Genomic DNA, 15,352 nt, shown 5'->3' on the forward strand with positions numbered 1-15,352 from the left:
TCTCCTTCTCGCTGTTAGGTGCAGGATCTGTTCCATCAATATGACCCCATAATTCCTTTCCCTTGACAAAGATCTGAAATTGGAATGCCCAAGTAGAATAGTTCTTGCCATTAAATCGAGCAAGAAAATATTCAGATCATTCCAAAGACATGACTCACAAAACAAGAAAAAAAACTAAAAATCTTTGAGATAGACAAGGAACCAGATCGTCCTGGCCAAACACACGATAGATACTCTGAAAAAAAACACTAAAATTCTTGGAGGTAGACGAGGAACCAGATCGCCCTGGCAACAAACACACGATGAGATGCTCTCAGAGTTTTGGCTCTGATACCATGACAAAACAAAGAAGAAATTCTGGAAAAAATTGTATATCTTTCATTAAGAGAATTACAATATATATACATCAATACATTCCTTGATCCTAGGGTCTGAAATAGTAAGCATAATCAGATCCCTTAATCTTAGACCTATTATAGGAAAATTTACAGCAGTAATTGCAGCAAGAATAATAAATATCCTCAAGAGGAAATCAAGGGATCTTGAGGAGGAAATCAAGGGATATGCAATAAACAATTTCTGTTCCGCCAAAGACACTCGAAGAGGTATATTCTTGTTCATTGCACTCATGGCCACAACCGGACTGGTTTCATGATTATCCATTTCCTCATGCGGACTCAACGAATTCACGTTGCTGAAGTAGGTGATATTGCTACTTTCCTACCTAAAAAGTTGAATATGATTTTCCTTCTAAAGTCTTTGGTCACAATTTCCTATTTATTAAGCAGGCATTGCAAATATTTGCTCATGCACGCCCACCAGGAATATATAAGCAGGAGTATATTGAAGCACTTTATAAGTTTTATCATGAAAGTCCAGAGAACATTTTTTGTCCTCCCACTCCAGAGTGGAAAAGGCCATCTGATCTTGACCTGAATGGTGAAGCTGTGCAAGACGATGATGATGAAGATGGTGATACTGGAATTGGATTGTCTGTATGTGTTTCATGCTGTATAAATTCTTTGTCCTTTTTGTTTCTTTTCTTACAATACTTTAAGTTCCTAAAAAGTAATACTGGTGATAGATCTATTAGGAGTTTTGTGATATAATATATGAGATTATTCAGGCGGATATTTGTTTGTAGCACATAATGTTTTGCTTTATTTTTCCTCTTTTTGTCACCCAAAGCTTTACTTCTCAGATGATACTAATCATATTGATTAATGGAGGCATTGTCTATCATATGGAAGTCACATGCACACATGCACAATTAGTAAAATTGGCCTTTGCTGATTTATTCATATTAGTGACATTATTAGTCATGTAAATCAATTGTCTGTTTTTGCATCACATGGAAATCATATGTAGGGCTGGTCGGTACGGTATACCGAATTTTGCATACGATACCGTATACCATACCGAAAATTTCGACATAAAAAAATCTATACCGTTACCATACCGAAATTTCGATATACCGAAATTTCGGTATACCGAATATACTGAATTTTCGATATATTACACCAAAAATACTGAAAATTTTGGTATACTGATAATTTCGGTACGGTATTATACTGAAAATGTTGGTATATCGAAATATCGAAAAATAATAATTTCATACCGATACCGATACCGAAAAATTCGGTACGGTATTATACCGTACCGAAATTTTTGGTATACCGAAATTTTCGATATGGACGGTAAATATCGGTATGGTATCTGCGGTATACCGAAAATTCGGTATTTTTTCCCACCCTTAATCATATGCACAGTTAGAAAAAAGAATAGCCTTTTCTGATTGACTCCAAATTATTTTTTCTCTGTTGAAGAGTTTTTCATATTATATGCTTTTCATCTATCTATAAACTTTCATTACATTGACTATTACATGATTATTGTTTTACTTTGATGGAAAATGGGCCAGATGGAAGAAAATGATGCAAAATACTAGAAGAAAATTTTGTTTATGTTGGTTGAAAATAGACTGAATTGAAAGTAGCAGATCATAAACATTCCAACTTTTCCTTGGTTTGTTTTCTTCCTAGTATGGTCAGGAATGGAAGGAATGTTTCCTAGTTGTGGAATGACTAATTGCTTCTTTCCTCCTAAAAAGTTATCCTATATACCACTTTCTTATAAACCACCCGTCCCACTTGCGCAACTGCAAATATATGATGCCTACAATCACACCACCAATTTTTCTCTAGTGACCCCCAAAATCTGGTGTCTACAACAATACAAACCTACATCCACACCAGCATGATAACACAAAGCCAAGGTTAGTAGTGCTGTTTTATTGAATATAAATTTCAATCTTTCTCTATTTCTCAAATGACAAAAGGAACACTCCAAAATAAAGTTTCATCCTCCCGAGTCAACAAAGCAAGAAAATAAATTATCATCTTTTATTAGTATCTCCCATCGTTCCTATTTCCTCCATCCACCCTACTTTATGTTCTCATAAATAAATACGACCTTGTATCACTTGGATATTTTCTTTATAAGAAGCTGTTCATTTTTATGATTCTTTGGCTTGTTTTGAAACATGGTAAATATACTGTCTTACTGATCCTAATTGACTTGGGAAGTGCTGGAGTTTACACCTGCTTTCTTTTTCAGGTGGATATGGATAATAAAGTCTTGACAAATGATGATGTTCTAGGTGATGCAATTCCTTATGACCAGCAAGATACCATGCGCCATCTTTGTTACCAATTCCTTGACTTAACTCCACCAACGGTATTTACATTTAGGATTATTGGTTAGATTTAGAATATTTCGTAAATATATATGTATAAATAAAATTTTAGAGGTTAATTATAAATAACCCTAATGAATTTGTAAAGATTAAGGAGGGGTTAATTATTAGATTTAATAATTAAGCATTAAAGGCTTAGTAATTAACTGGATTGTAACACCCGAAAATTCTCAAAAATAATTTTAGAAATATTCTATGATTTTTCTAGAATTTTAGAATATTTTTTTAGAATTTTTGGATTAACGAAAGTAGCAAAAATAAATAGAAACGTAAAAGCGCCTAAGCAGGATTCGAACTAAAAAACCCTAGGAATCTCAAAAATTTAAGAAGTATGTAATGTCCAAGTGTCCAACAAGGATTTACCAAAAGAAGATGAAACGGATTATTGTTATACGTAATAAAAGGCGAAACTACCCTTAGTATAAATAAGATAAGTTAGAGAGAAAAACTATTTATTTCCCCCCGACCTAATTCCTTCTCCACCTCGAAAACAGCGCTGCCTCTACTCCTCTTGGGCGAAAGCAGAAAAAAAAGGGAGAAATCCAGAGTTCTTGTGTGGTAGCCGACCAAGGAGAGGGAAGATCCAAGGAGTTCTTGTAGATCCGGACTCACCTGAGCGAGAAGAACGCGTAGACGTAGGAAGATCATCGAGAAGATCTTCTTCTCCGAAACTCTAACGAAGAATAGTAAGAAACTTAGCGCATGAAGTAAGTACATCTCTCACCTGCAGTATGAGTAGTTCTGTTATTATCTTTATTTTTCGATAGCATGATTTTATAGAGCATGCATAACGTATTCTTTCCATGACATCATTTTAAGTTAAAACATGTGTAAATTGTTTTTTTCCAAATTGCATAATATAAGAAGTATAAGAAAAGTATTTTACTTTAGACATGCGGGTATCGGGCACAAGGCCCACGAGGCCCACGGGCACGAGGCCCATGAGTTCTCTAGTAGAATTCGGTAGCTAGCTACCCCGATTTTTATTAGAGTTGCGCGCATTGATTCCACACTGCACCCAAAGGAGGATGATTATCTATTTTCACTCATATGTAGTATAAGTTTTTTTTCCATGTCACTTGCAAACATTTTCTTTCATGTAATAACATCTGTTATTACGAAGTCTTCCGTTGTTTTGTGAGATAGATGATGTATTTACTAAGCGTTGCTTATAGTTTGCATTCCTTATACTGCAGATAAAGGAAAGGAAAAGTTTTAGGAAAGAGGAGGCAGCTGGAAAAGTATTTGATGTGTGGTGTTGACGGAACCGCGAAATAAGATCAAAAAATTAAATAAATATTTATTTTATCCAAGAAGTTAATGTGTTTCCTTTTTGCTTCCGCATACTAAACAGAAAATTATTTGAGTTATTATATTTAATGAGTAAAAGTTAAGGAAAGTTTAAAGTACGTACCATCTCCCCATTAGTATAAGAAAGAGGGGGTGTTATAGTTGGGATCGCCCCGGTGCAATGAGCGTGTTTCACGTTTCAGAAACGTGCACAGTGGAAATAAAAGCGACAATAATTATAAAATTATCACAACAAACGCATGCATAGTAGAGAAACAATAAGTACAAGGGAAATTTAAAATTTTATAGAATTAACATTCTACACATACCTGGCGTATGAGGCTTAGCGACAAGGGCATCAATCGCATGGTCGTTCTTTGAGTCTCACCTCTACTAGTGATCCACACGAAGTGATCTTCAGGACGACTTTCAAAATCTCAAGTCACGTCACAGTCTTCGGTACTAGTCGACGAGCAATAACTGTCGATACGAGAGAAAATCCTAATATCAAAAACACGCACCAATACACGTCGCGCTCGATTCCTGGGCTTTCTTTTTATCATCGGGAATTTACAATTTCGACAACATAGAATACAAGAAAAATTACTAAAATAATTTTTGAAAAATGAAAAAGTCATAGGCACACAACAACAACCCTATAATATACCAAAAATCTCGAAACACCCATAATTTCTTCGTCCAACGAAGAATCCCACAAAAGCTTCTCCGGAGAACGGTTCGACGGCAGCAATTAGAGTTTTTGGAAACCTTAGGTGGCAGCAAGGTCAACCTCACTAGAATTTCGGTTGGTCGATGGCGGACCAAGGTGGCGGCGGCGGTAGTGAGCAGAAACCAACAGAAGAGAGGGTTTCGGACTCGGGAGCACGTAGGAGCAAAGAGAAGAGGTCAATACCTGTTCACGGCCTTCTCCTCTAACGAGCGGTTCCTCCGTCGAGCGGCGGAGCGTGCGCAAATGGCGAGAACAACGACGACCGCGAGATTTTAGGGCAAAAGAAGAAGAGGAAGAGGGGTGCTAAGGTTTGTGATTGAGCTCGTCTACTGAAACCTCAACCTCAGCCCTCTCTTATACCCTTTGCTGGCGCAAAAAAGGCAGCGAAATACTCGACTATCGACGGCGACCAAGCGGCGGTGAACTCGGTCATCGCACGCGCAAGGAGTTGCGGCGCTTGGTTCGTTTGGGGTCGCATGGGTCGGGCTGGGAAGAGAAGAAGAGGGATCGGTTCAATTGAACCAGGTTCAAGCTTAGTACTGTAGCAAACTATCTTTGCTTTTGGTTCGCTTGGTTTGGTGATCAAATGACCTATGATTTGACCCAAACAAGTTTTGTTTGATTCATCTTTTCGAGACGAATCTGGTCATCCCCTTTATTTTGCCAAAATAGTTTTCATTATTAATCAAATTAAGTTGATTTAATTTTGATTCAATATTAAGTCATTTGGTTCAATAACCAAATTCCTTCTAATCTAAACCAAACCAATTTTACTTATTGGTTGGCCCAACCACATCAACATTCTCTCGATATGAGAATTCAATTCTCAAACTTGTTTTAAGTCCTTCTGAAAATTTCTTGTTCGTATGACCCAATAAGTTCTCAGTTATGTTGGTCGTCCGTAATTAGGTGACAAAACTAATATTTTCTTGATCTTCTGATGCCAAGGGGATGTGGTGGTAGCCTTAGTATGCATTCATCATACATATGAGCCCACAACTTGAGGTCAAATCTACCAGTTGGTCAATTCGGGGAAGAGGATAGTAGTCCTTTGGGTAAATTTTTTTGAGATCGCAAAAATCCACACAGACTCGTCATTTTCCTTCAAACTTGGGTACCATCACCATATTTGTCAACTAAGTCAAAAACTCAACTTCCCAAATGTGTCATGCTTCCAATAGGTTAGTAATCTCAGATTGGATTACTTGGTTTTGTTTGTGTCCGAAATGTAATTTCTTCAGCCTGATTGGCCGAGTTCCTAGTGCAATATTGAGTCGATGTTCCATCACTATGAAGGATATGCTGCTGACTTCCTGGGTTGATTAAGCAAACACATCTTTGTTACAAGAAAGACAAGTGATCAATGCCTGCTTTACCTCAGGAATGAGGGCAAACGTGATCTGAGTGATTCTATCAGGTTGATCAAACATGATTTGTATCTCCTCCTGTCAATCATCTTGCCGAGAAACAAATATCTCTTAAAGGGCTTGAACTTCTATTCTCTGAGTCCTCCAGGCCTTTCAGGTGTCGACCTAGATCATTTCCATGTAACATTTTCTTGCAATCGTTTGGTCCCCCTAACTTCACTGACTTGATCGTCAATCGAAAACTCTGGTGAAAAATAGAGACGACTGCTTAGAACACACTCAGATCTGGCCTCCTCAAGATGACGTTGTAGGAGAAAGAAACATCGACTACCGTGACAACAATAGTCGATGTTTCGAGTCTGATTCAAGGGCTCTTCTCCTAAGGACAAAGGGAGGTTGAACTATTTGAGTGGTTGTACTAGTGCCAAGTGAATCCAAACAAGGCAGTGGGCATTGGTTGAAATTCGTCTCTATCGATCTAAATTTGGTCAAAGGCATCTTTGAATAAGGCATTGATCGAACTCCCCATGTCGATGAATACTCTAACCGCCTCATTGTTGGCTATCGTCGCCTTGACCACTAGTGCATCATCATGAGGAGAGACCACTCCTAAATCTCTTAGCTCAAACTTGATAAACAGACTGTCTTCTCTTCCTATTCTTGTGCTAACTCCATAGCACTCGAGCCATCGCCCATGAGCTTTCCTTGTTTTGTTCAAGTCCCTGTCTGTCATGCCTCCTGATATCATATTAATGGTACCTTGGTGGGGGCATCATCTCAAGAGGCTTCTTGTCGAGTGCCTCGGCAACATCTAGCTGACTCTTGAGATCGTCTCGCCGATGGCGTTACCCTTGGATGCCTGGGTTGACTGTCAGAGTCATCCCGCCATGGATACTTAGTCGGAGAATACCAAGGTGATGAATGCCAAGGTCAGAAATGTCAAGGAGAGGTTGGTAGTGATCTTCTTCCCGATTGGTATTGTTGGATGACTTATCGAATATCTTTAGCAAATTGGTTACACTCGTAGGTAGGGTGACCATGCATTTGATGGAAGGCATTTGATGGAAGGCATAGAATCGAGTGGATTTCTCGGCAAAGAGTTGACTCTACTTGATCGATGTAATCGAGACCTCGTCCATAGTTTGTACCTTTTCTCCCCTGCAAGCAGGGGCATAATTGAGAATTGGGTGAGGTACTTGGTTTTAGGGAGGCGTATGTGGAGGCGGATGCGGTGCCTTCTTATATTGCCGAGCGGAGGCAGGTACTTGAGAGTTAACAACACCTCTTCAAGCAAATTTAGCCACCTCCATGTTGATATATTTCTCGGCTTGTCCGATAAGGTTGTTAAAGTTAGTCGGAGGCCTCTTCACCAAAAATCTGAAGAAGTCTCCCTCTAACAGTCATTGAGAGAAGGCACTTATCAAGATCTCGGAAATGATCAAGGGGACGTCAAGGGTGACTTGGTTGAATTGCTGGATATACTCCCTAAGTGTCTCCCGAGCCTTCTGCTTCATTAAGAAGAAGTTGAGAGGTGTTTTGTTATACCTTTTGCTACTGGTAAAGTGATGCAGGAAGGAGGCATTGAATTCACTAAAGGAAAAGATGGAATCGGATGGAAGTCGATTAAACCATCTCTATGTCGATCCCGATAGAGTTGTCAAGAAAACCCGATACTTGACATCGTCTGTGTATTGGTGCAACAAGAAGGCATTCTCAAATCTGTACCGGTGATCTTTCAATTTCCAAGTCTAAGGACTCATGTACTCTCTAAGTTGCGTCTGTCAAAAATGGCAAGGCAGTTCCTCTTTAAGGATATCTCCAAAGAAGGGGTGCCTCATGCATTATTTTCTTTAGCAAGTAGGGGGGTTTTACCTTTGTTAAACTTTCCGAGTAACGACTCCCAGACTCTAAATTCCTGAGATTGTTCTTCCTGAATTGACAGCTTGCCATGTGTTGTACCCTTTCAGTACTCAAATTGAAGTTGGGGGCACTTAAGTGGGAGCCAAAGGCTAGGTAGAAGTCGGAGGCGGCAGAGTATGTCATTGCAGTATTCCCTCCACAGTGGCAGTGACGAGTTGATTGAAATCTTCTCTTGTTATGGTGATGAGTTCACCCCGACCCTTCTCATCAATGGAATTGTGATTGTCTTGTGTTCTTTCGGTATCTCCCATCTCAACATCTCAGCTCGGAGTTTCTACGGATGGCGCTAATTTGATCCGGTCTGAAATCTACGATGAGGGAACCACTAATGAGAATGCTAGTGATGAGTTAAAGGTCTTGGAGAAAATGCACCAACTTTGAGAATTCTCTATAACACTCAAAAAGAATTAGAATGAAAGTCAAGATAAACTTTAGTGTAGTCACTCTGACACTCAAGTCAATCCTGGTGATCAGAGACTGAAAAAAAATAATGTAATAGAAAAAAGTGGCTAAAATTGTATAAGCATATCTATGCTCGTGGGAGTGAATCTCTTTATATAGTACTTAGCGAAAGAGAAGAACAATTTCGCAGGAACTCTCGATCTGTCATTCATCTCACCATGTGCCTTCTACCTGTGTACTTGAATTTACCTCCCTCCATAACCGTGGAGCCAACTCTAGGGAGCCGCTGAGATGGCGGAAACCAACAACTCTAAATTTATGACGTCTTAGTTAAAGAGGTGTCACATCCAATCTCTTCATAGCCCACATTTTCCTCATTTGTTGTTAACTATGCCACCCCACGTTCACCACGTGGGTAGGAAACCATCATTTCTGCTACTTAGTAGTAAAGTTGTTAAACGAGCCAACTTATGATGGAGCAGGCAAACACGTTAGAAATCCGTCATATCAGGACAGGGCAGGCTGACCCATCAACTTGGCAGATTGAAAATTTTCCAACCCAACTCAACTTAAGGCGAATTGCGAGTTAGATGAGCCAACCCACGGAGCTATCAAAAATTAAAAAATATAAAAATTTTTAAGTCTAAATTATAATTTAAACGGATCAAGTTGAAAATTTTAAATTTGAATTGTCATTTAGCTAGGTCAAATCAACTAAGTCTGAATTTTCTCTTTTAATTTTAAATTAAAAAAATAAATTTTCTTAACTCGTCGGCCAACCCATGTGGGTCACGGGCCGACCACCTGAGTCACAAGTTTAGACAGATCGACCCACCTGAATCCACTTTAAAATGGATTGATAAAATTTCAATCCATCTCATTCAAATTGTTCGATAGGGCGGGACGGATCAATTTGACGGACCTAATCTAAATTGATGGCTCTGCTTAGTAGATCGAAAAAAATTAATTTAATTTTATGTATCCAATTTGAACTAAACAGACACTCATTCATTGAGTGCAATGTTAGAGAAATATAATAATAATTATCGTAGAAACGAGGCTTAAATTTTATTTCACAATTTAAACGTAAAAATAATTATTATGTCAAATTTAATAATAACAAAATAGCTATTTACAAGGCTGCTTAAATGTAAAATAGATTTAACAAAAAACGAAAAAGAATTCTATGCATCAAGCGGTCATAGATCCTAGGGAAGCTACGGTAACAAGACTTGCGAGCCTCACGATTTAGATTTTTAAAACTAATTTGTAAATATTTTACTTAAATAATTTTATTATTCTATGGTCAATCAGTCACTATCTTGATACAAGAGGGTCAAACACCATCAAAGGATAGGATAAGCTTACTGTGAAGGTTCTTTCCCACAGATGCGATGCACTATTCGTCTTTAATTTTATAATCTATAATATTCTTAAATACAATTAGATATATTTATAATAGAATTTAGTAACAACTAAATATAATTTAATAACCTTTAAATTAAAGCATTTAAAATATATTGTAAATGTTGGTTCCTACCGACCACCTAACCTATTCGCTAAAATGTTGGTTCTCACCGAGCACTCGATTTTAGTGCTCAAACAATGGCTTTTACCGAGCACACAGTCTCGATGTGCATATATTAATTTCTACCAGACACTGAACTTCAATGCTTACACATTGATTCCTACAAGTATCCATCCTAAGTGCTCAAACTTAGCATCTAACTTCAGTGCTAAGATATCGATTTCAAGATAAGTGACGTCTTCTAAATTAAAGAACAAGTAATGGGTGTCAAAACTGAATCCCTGATTCACTTGGTGAATAGAAAAGTTAATAGTGAATGACAGATCTGATTCCTTGAGCATCTTCCATAGAATATGTGGCAACAGATAAGTGAAAATGTCGATAATGATTATCAAGGCGGATCTCTTCATTGATTTTGATAAAAAAAAAAAATGAACACACGATATCTAATGTGGAGATGTTCTTTTGATATCTATATAAACGTTAGTAAAGGTAATTTTGGGAGGCAATTCAGTGTTCTGGTGGAGGGCCTAACCGAGCAAAAAAGGACACCCCTTATGAAATGCATCTACTATTGGTGTGATTTAAAGGTTTGTCCTCTTCGTATTCATCAAGTAATCCTTCCTTAACCTTAACTCATCATAATTTCTCAACAATTATGGCGTCCACATGGCCATCGACCGCTACCAGGATCTGGTCCGCGTTAGCAAAGAGTTATTGAAAAGTTGGAGAATTCTTTCAAATTATTAAAATTATTTACTATAATTAATAATTTTGTAATATATTTTAATATTTTTCTATATAATTAATTATATATTAACTAAATATACTTTGCATTATAAATAAATTCTTTATTAGTAGATATGAATTATAATAAATAAGGAGATATATGTTTATTTATAATTTTGATGTGAATTAAGCTTGTTTCTCTCTCTCGCTAGATGAAGCATCCAAACGCAACTCCCTGCAAAAATGTAGAGTTTTTTATTTTTAGTAATTTAAAAGAAAAGAAAATTACCTGATGATAGAAGTGTGAACCGACGGCGGCTCATTCCAAACGATACGCATAGAGGGAACATAACGGAGATGACTCCCATCACTGCAGACAAAAACCACAAGCACATCAGATCCTATTGGTTTTGCATCAACGAATTAGTACGCAAGATTAATTGAAAAGTTAATGCAGTGTAATTCAAAATGAATTTTGATTTCTTTTCTCCAAAGTGTTTGTTCCAGCGTAGCATCGACGCTAGCTTGATGAGAGTATGTACAAAACCGACGGCTCAGATCAAATCGCCGCGTCAATTCCATCTACGTCTAGCCTGCCTACTGAATTTGCCCAAAATGGAAGGAAAAAAAACTCTGATGTGGCCTCCGATCGGAATCCGAAGATCGCCCTCGATCCTGGCTGTGATGGCGAGGAGAAGAGAATGGAAGAATAGTGCTTGTTGTTTTTCGACGAACCTGGTTCTAGATCGGCGGGCGAATCAGATGGCGGAGATTTAGGGATCTTCGGCCTTGGACATCCGGGAGAGGCGGCTAGGGCGGGGTTGGAAAGCAACCCGCCGCCGCTGCTGGTGGGAGGACGGGCGGATGAGAGCGGAGAGGGCGCGCTTCACCAACTCTCCCTCAACCGCTCCGATCCGGACCAGTGAGTTGGCCATCGCGGACCTCCTCGCATTAAGCCTGTTCGACGGCGAAGCAGCGGCGGTGGTGGAGCCGCCGCCTTCGCGGCGGTTGAGGCCCTTGTGGAGGTGGCATCGGAAGGATCCGGGGTGGGTGGAGGGTGAACAGAGGCAGGTGCGTCGTCGAGCAGGGGCAGATCGCTTGTCGGCCGCCGTGGCGATGGAGCGAGCAGGAGAGGTGGACCGGTTATGGGAGGAGAATCGCACGGAGGGGCCGAGAGCAGATCCAGCACAGGCGAGGTGCACGCGGGTGGGGGAGGCGGATCGCTGGTGATGGTGGAAGAAGGTAGCAGGCGAGCGAGCGGAGAGGCTGGTGGAGGACGACGCGAAGCCGGAGAGGCCCTCTGCCCGGGAAATCGACCGCCGGAAAGGACACGCTGATCCCGTGGATCTTCTAGAAGAAGCCATACCCTAATCGGTGGCTATTTTGGCAAACATCGATCAACTCCGGTGTGGTATTTATAGCGAAGCCAGAAAGGGGCACAAGCGTAATAAACTACAAGTTACGGGGGAATTGGCTCAGGCGCAAGTCGGTCGGCTCGACACTCCATGGGCGGGAAGCCACGGATTCACTGATTCCATGGGCAATGCAGTGGACTTGCCGCGTGGAAAAAAGGTCCTAGCACTTGTACATTATTACGATCGATGCCACCCACGAAATTATGCCACCCACGAAATTACCAGATCGTGAGCCGGCAGCCGACTCGATGGCTCGACGTTAGGTTTTTTGTACCGATTCTTTTCCGTTGCTTTCTTTAATGAAACCCATTCCGGTCCCTTGTTCCTCCGAGCCTCGGAATAGCAGCTTTCTCGTAGCTGTGTTATTCTTTCTCGTAGCTGTGTTACATGGAGGCGGGTATCTGGGAGCTATTATTAAAGTTGGTTGGGTGTCGTCGTGACAGTTGGAGATAGACACGTTGTGTGGATCGAAACACGTAGCATTAGCATTAGTTGTCGACTTACATGCGTGGTCGGCATGGGCGATAGGATTTAATAAATGTCGCACTGCACACCTACATGCGTGGCCGGCATTGGCAAATAAAGATAGGATAGATAATGATTTAATAAATCAAGTTACTTGAATGTCTCCCTGGATTGCAGAATCCTTCAGATCCCAGTGCTAGTGTTTTTCACTTCTAGAACAATTAGTTGAAGCTGAATGACAAGAAAACGAGGGTGGACCAGCAACAAATAAAGGCTTGATCGTGATGGTTAATTTGGATTTCGAACCAAATTTTGGTTCCTTCCCTGCACTTCTGCCAATTCATCTCTGCTTGATTCCTCTCATGATAGTTGGGATTCATGCTCTTATGTAGATTTGGAATCCTTCCGTAAACACAGCATAAGAGTGCAATAGTTGGTCCCATACTACAACAGCTTCTACAGATCAAGAAAACTATTTCTCGAGGGTCAAACAAACAAAGAAATATAGAGTTAATAGCTTAATAGCTAGAACACTCATTTCCCTAACTAGTTATGTCCCACAATACCAAATGTATCTAGAAAATGCACTAGAATTGTCACTGATCAGATTCAGTTGAAGATAGAAACGAGGCCCATTTGTTAAGGCTGCTTTCTGTTTCTGGTTTTCTCACTAGAGTTGGAGTTAGAACATGAGGAACAGTTTGAACAATTTGGCACCAACGATCTTTGTTACTCTTCTCTGCTTTGTCTCTGAGAGACAGCACTTTCAGAAAAGCTTCTCAGCGACTCCAAAAACACCAAGTTAGATCCTGCTTTTTTGAGCTAAATCCCACTAGTAAACTCCTCTTTAATTGGTTCTAACATATTTTGACCTCGACAGCACACGAACAAAGATAATTCTCAAAGATCAAACATGCAAAATTCTAGTATCAATAAGCCTTTTGATCTCAAACAACACCAAATTATTCTGCCATATTTCAAACTTCCACATATTAGCAAATGCTACTACAAGTTTTACCCTTCACACCAATAGTTAAAGGTTTATTAGCATCAATGACGAAAGGTCAAATTCTACCTGAACAAACATAGACAATTGACATAGGCAACCAAAGATTTGAAGCATTGCATTTAGCAAAAGCTAAAATGTTTCTGAAGCACTAGTTTGCAATTAGCTAAGATCAGATACAAAACACTAAAAATAGATGCATTGTAACAAAATTAAGTCTTAGATAGTATTTACCTTGCTAAGTGAGAGGCAAGTATGTCCCTGATCCTTTGTCCATTCTCATCATCCTTCCCATCGAAATTTGGAAACTCTTGCTGCACCACACTGGTGTCAGTTCCATCCGCCATGAAGTCACCAGACTTGATGAGGAAGTTGTGGAGCAAACAGCTTGTTACCACCACATAGGGCAGAGCCTGAACGCACTCCTCCTTCCAGCTTGTGGGTAGAAGCCGCCATTGCATGCGAAGTCGCGCGAAGGCCCTGTTCACCAGCTCCATGGCGCAAGCGTGGAAATGGTTGAATGTCGCAGCTTTGGAGGAGTTCGAGCTCGAGTCGCCGTCTCTGTATGGTGTCAGCAACCAGGGTAGAAGAGGGCAGAAGGAGCCGCCCAGCAAATACTTAGGCAAAGTGCCCCCGTTAAGCTCCCGGGTGGACGAAGCAGTTCCCAGCAGCAAAGCTTGAGTTTTGGAGAGCTTCGATTTGGTGACTATCTCAGCAGGTGTGGTCGATCCGTGCCACCCGACGGAGATGTCGAGAAACCTCCCTTCCGAATCCACCAAACCCTGCGCGACGATGGATCCTCCTCGTGCGACCCCTTCGACGGTGAATCGGGTGAAACCGAGCACGCCGCAGCAGTTGGGCAGCGACAGCCGATCGAAGCCACGGACGACGCGTTCGAGGTCGGAGGAGAACTCGAAGAGGTGGCCGAGCCGGTCGACGGCGGCTTTGCAGACCTCGTAGAAGGAGCGGCACGCGGCTTCCGGCGAAGGGAGGCCGAATCGGTGGGCGACGGCGCGGTAAGGAGCGGCGTGGGCGAGGCGGAAGAGAGCGGCGCCGAGCTTGACGTCAGCGGGAACGGAAAGGTCCGATTGGAGGGCGGGGTAGAGAGACTGAAGGAGAGAGCCGAAGGATCGCTTCGACATGCGGAAGGACTCGGCCCATCGGACATCGTCGACGGCGGCGGAGGCCAGGAAGCGGGAGAACCAAGGGGCGGAGGGAGGAGGAGGCGGATCGATTGAGAGGGAATGGGGAGGGAGGACGGACAGGAGTCCGGAGAGGGATGCGGCGGCGGCGGCGATGGAGGAGTCGAGATCGAGGGACTGGGAAGGGAGGAGGAGGAGATCGGCGGAGGAGCGGAAGCGCAGGGAGCCGGACAGCGCGGAGGAGAGGATGTGGAGGAAATGGGTCAGCTCCTCAGCCGTAAGAGGCGGCGGAGGGTTTTTCGTGGCCGGTTGGGAAGGCGTCCGGGGAGCGGTCGTAGAGGAGCGCCGCTTGCTACCCCCAACCATTCCCCTATTTTGACGCACCAGCCATTTCGGACCTTCGGTGATTGCGACGAATCATCTCGAGCCAGTTACAAATGGAGTACAAGTGGAAGTAGAACCAAATTTTCTAACCTATTATTTTTTTTCTATGTTTTTATAAAATATTGAATATTTCAATCGATATTATGTATTTTTAAAATAAAAGATATAATATACTATTTTAAAATTGTCCTATATTAATCTATTAACACTAATTTTTAT

At 41.1% G+C, this 15,352-nt stretch overlaps 2 protein-coding genes across 2 annotated transcripts; both read right to left on the reverse strand.

The window, feature by feature from the left end:
• Positions 1–11,157: 11,157 nt before the first annotated feature.
• LOC141847743 (uncharacterized) lies at positions 11,158–12,241 on the reverse strand. Its single transcript, XM_074735819.1, has one exon. The coding sequence runs from the start codon at positions 12,083–12,085 to the stop codon at positions 11,495–11,497; it is 591 nt and encodes a 196-aa protein (XP_074591920.1). The 5' UTR covers positions 12,086–12,241; the 3' UTR covers positions 11,158–11,494.
• A 1,169-nt stretch (positions 12,242–13,410) lies between these two features.
• LOC141847799 (protein ALP1-like) lies at positions 13,411–15,268 on the reverse strand. Its single transcript, XM_074735887.1, has one exon. The coding sequence runs from the start codon at positions 15,113–15,115 to the stop codon at positions 13,838–13,840; it is 1,278 nt and encodes a 425-aa protein (XP_074591988.1). The 5' UTR covers positions 15,116–15,268; the 3' UTR covers positions 13,411–13,837.
• Positions 15,269–15,352: the final 84 nt, after the last annotated feature.

The sequence above is a fragment of the Curcuma longa genome, chromosome 16, assembly GCF_044706935.1.
Source record: "Curcuma longa cultivar G26 ecotype Majalengka, Jawa Barat chromosome 16, ITB_CL_G26_1.1, whole genome shotgun sequence".
NCBI classification, from domain to species: Eukaryota; Viridiplantae; Streptophyta; class Magnoliopsida; order Zingiberales; family Zingiberaceae; genus Curcuma; species Curcuma longa.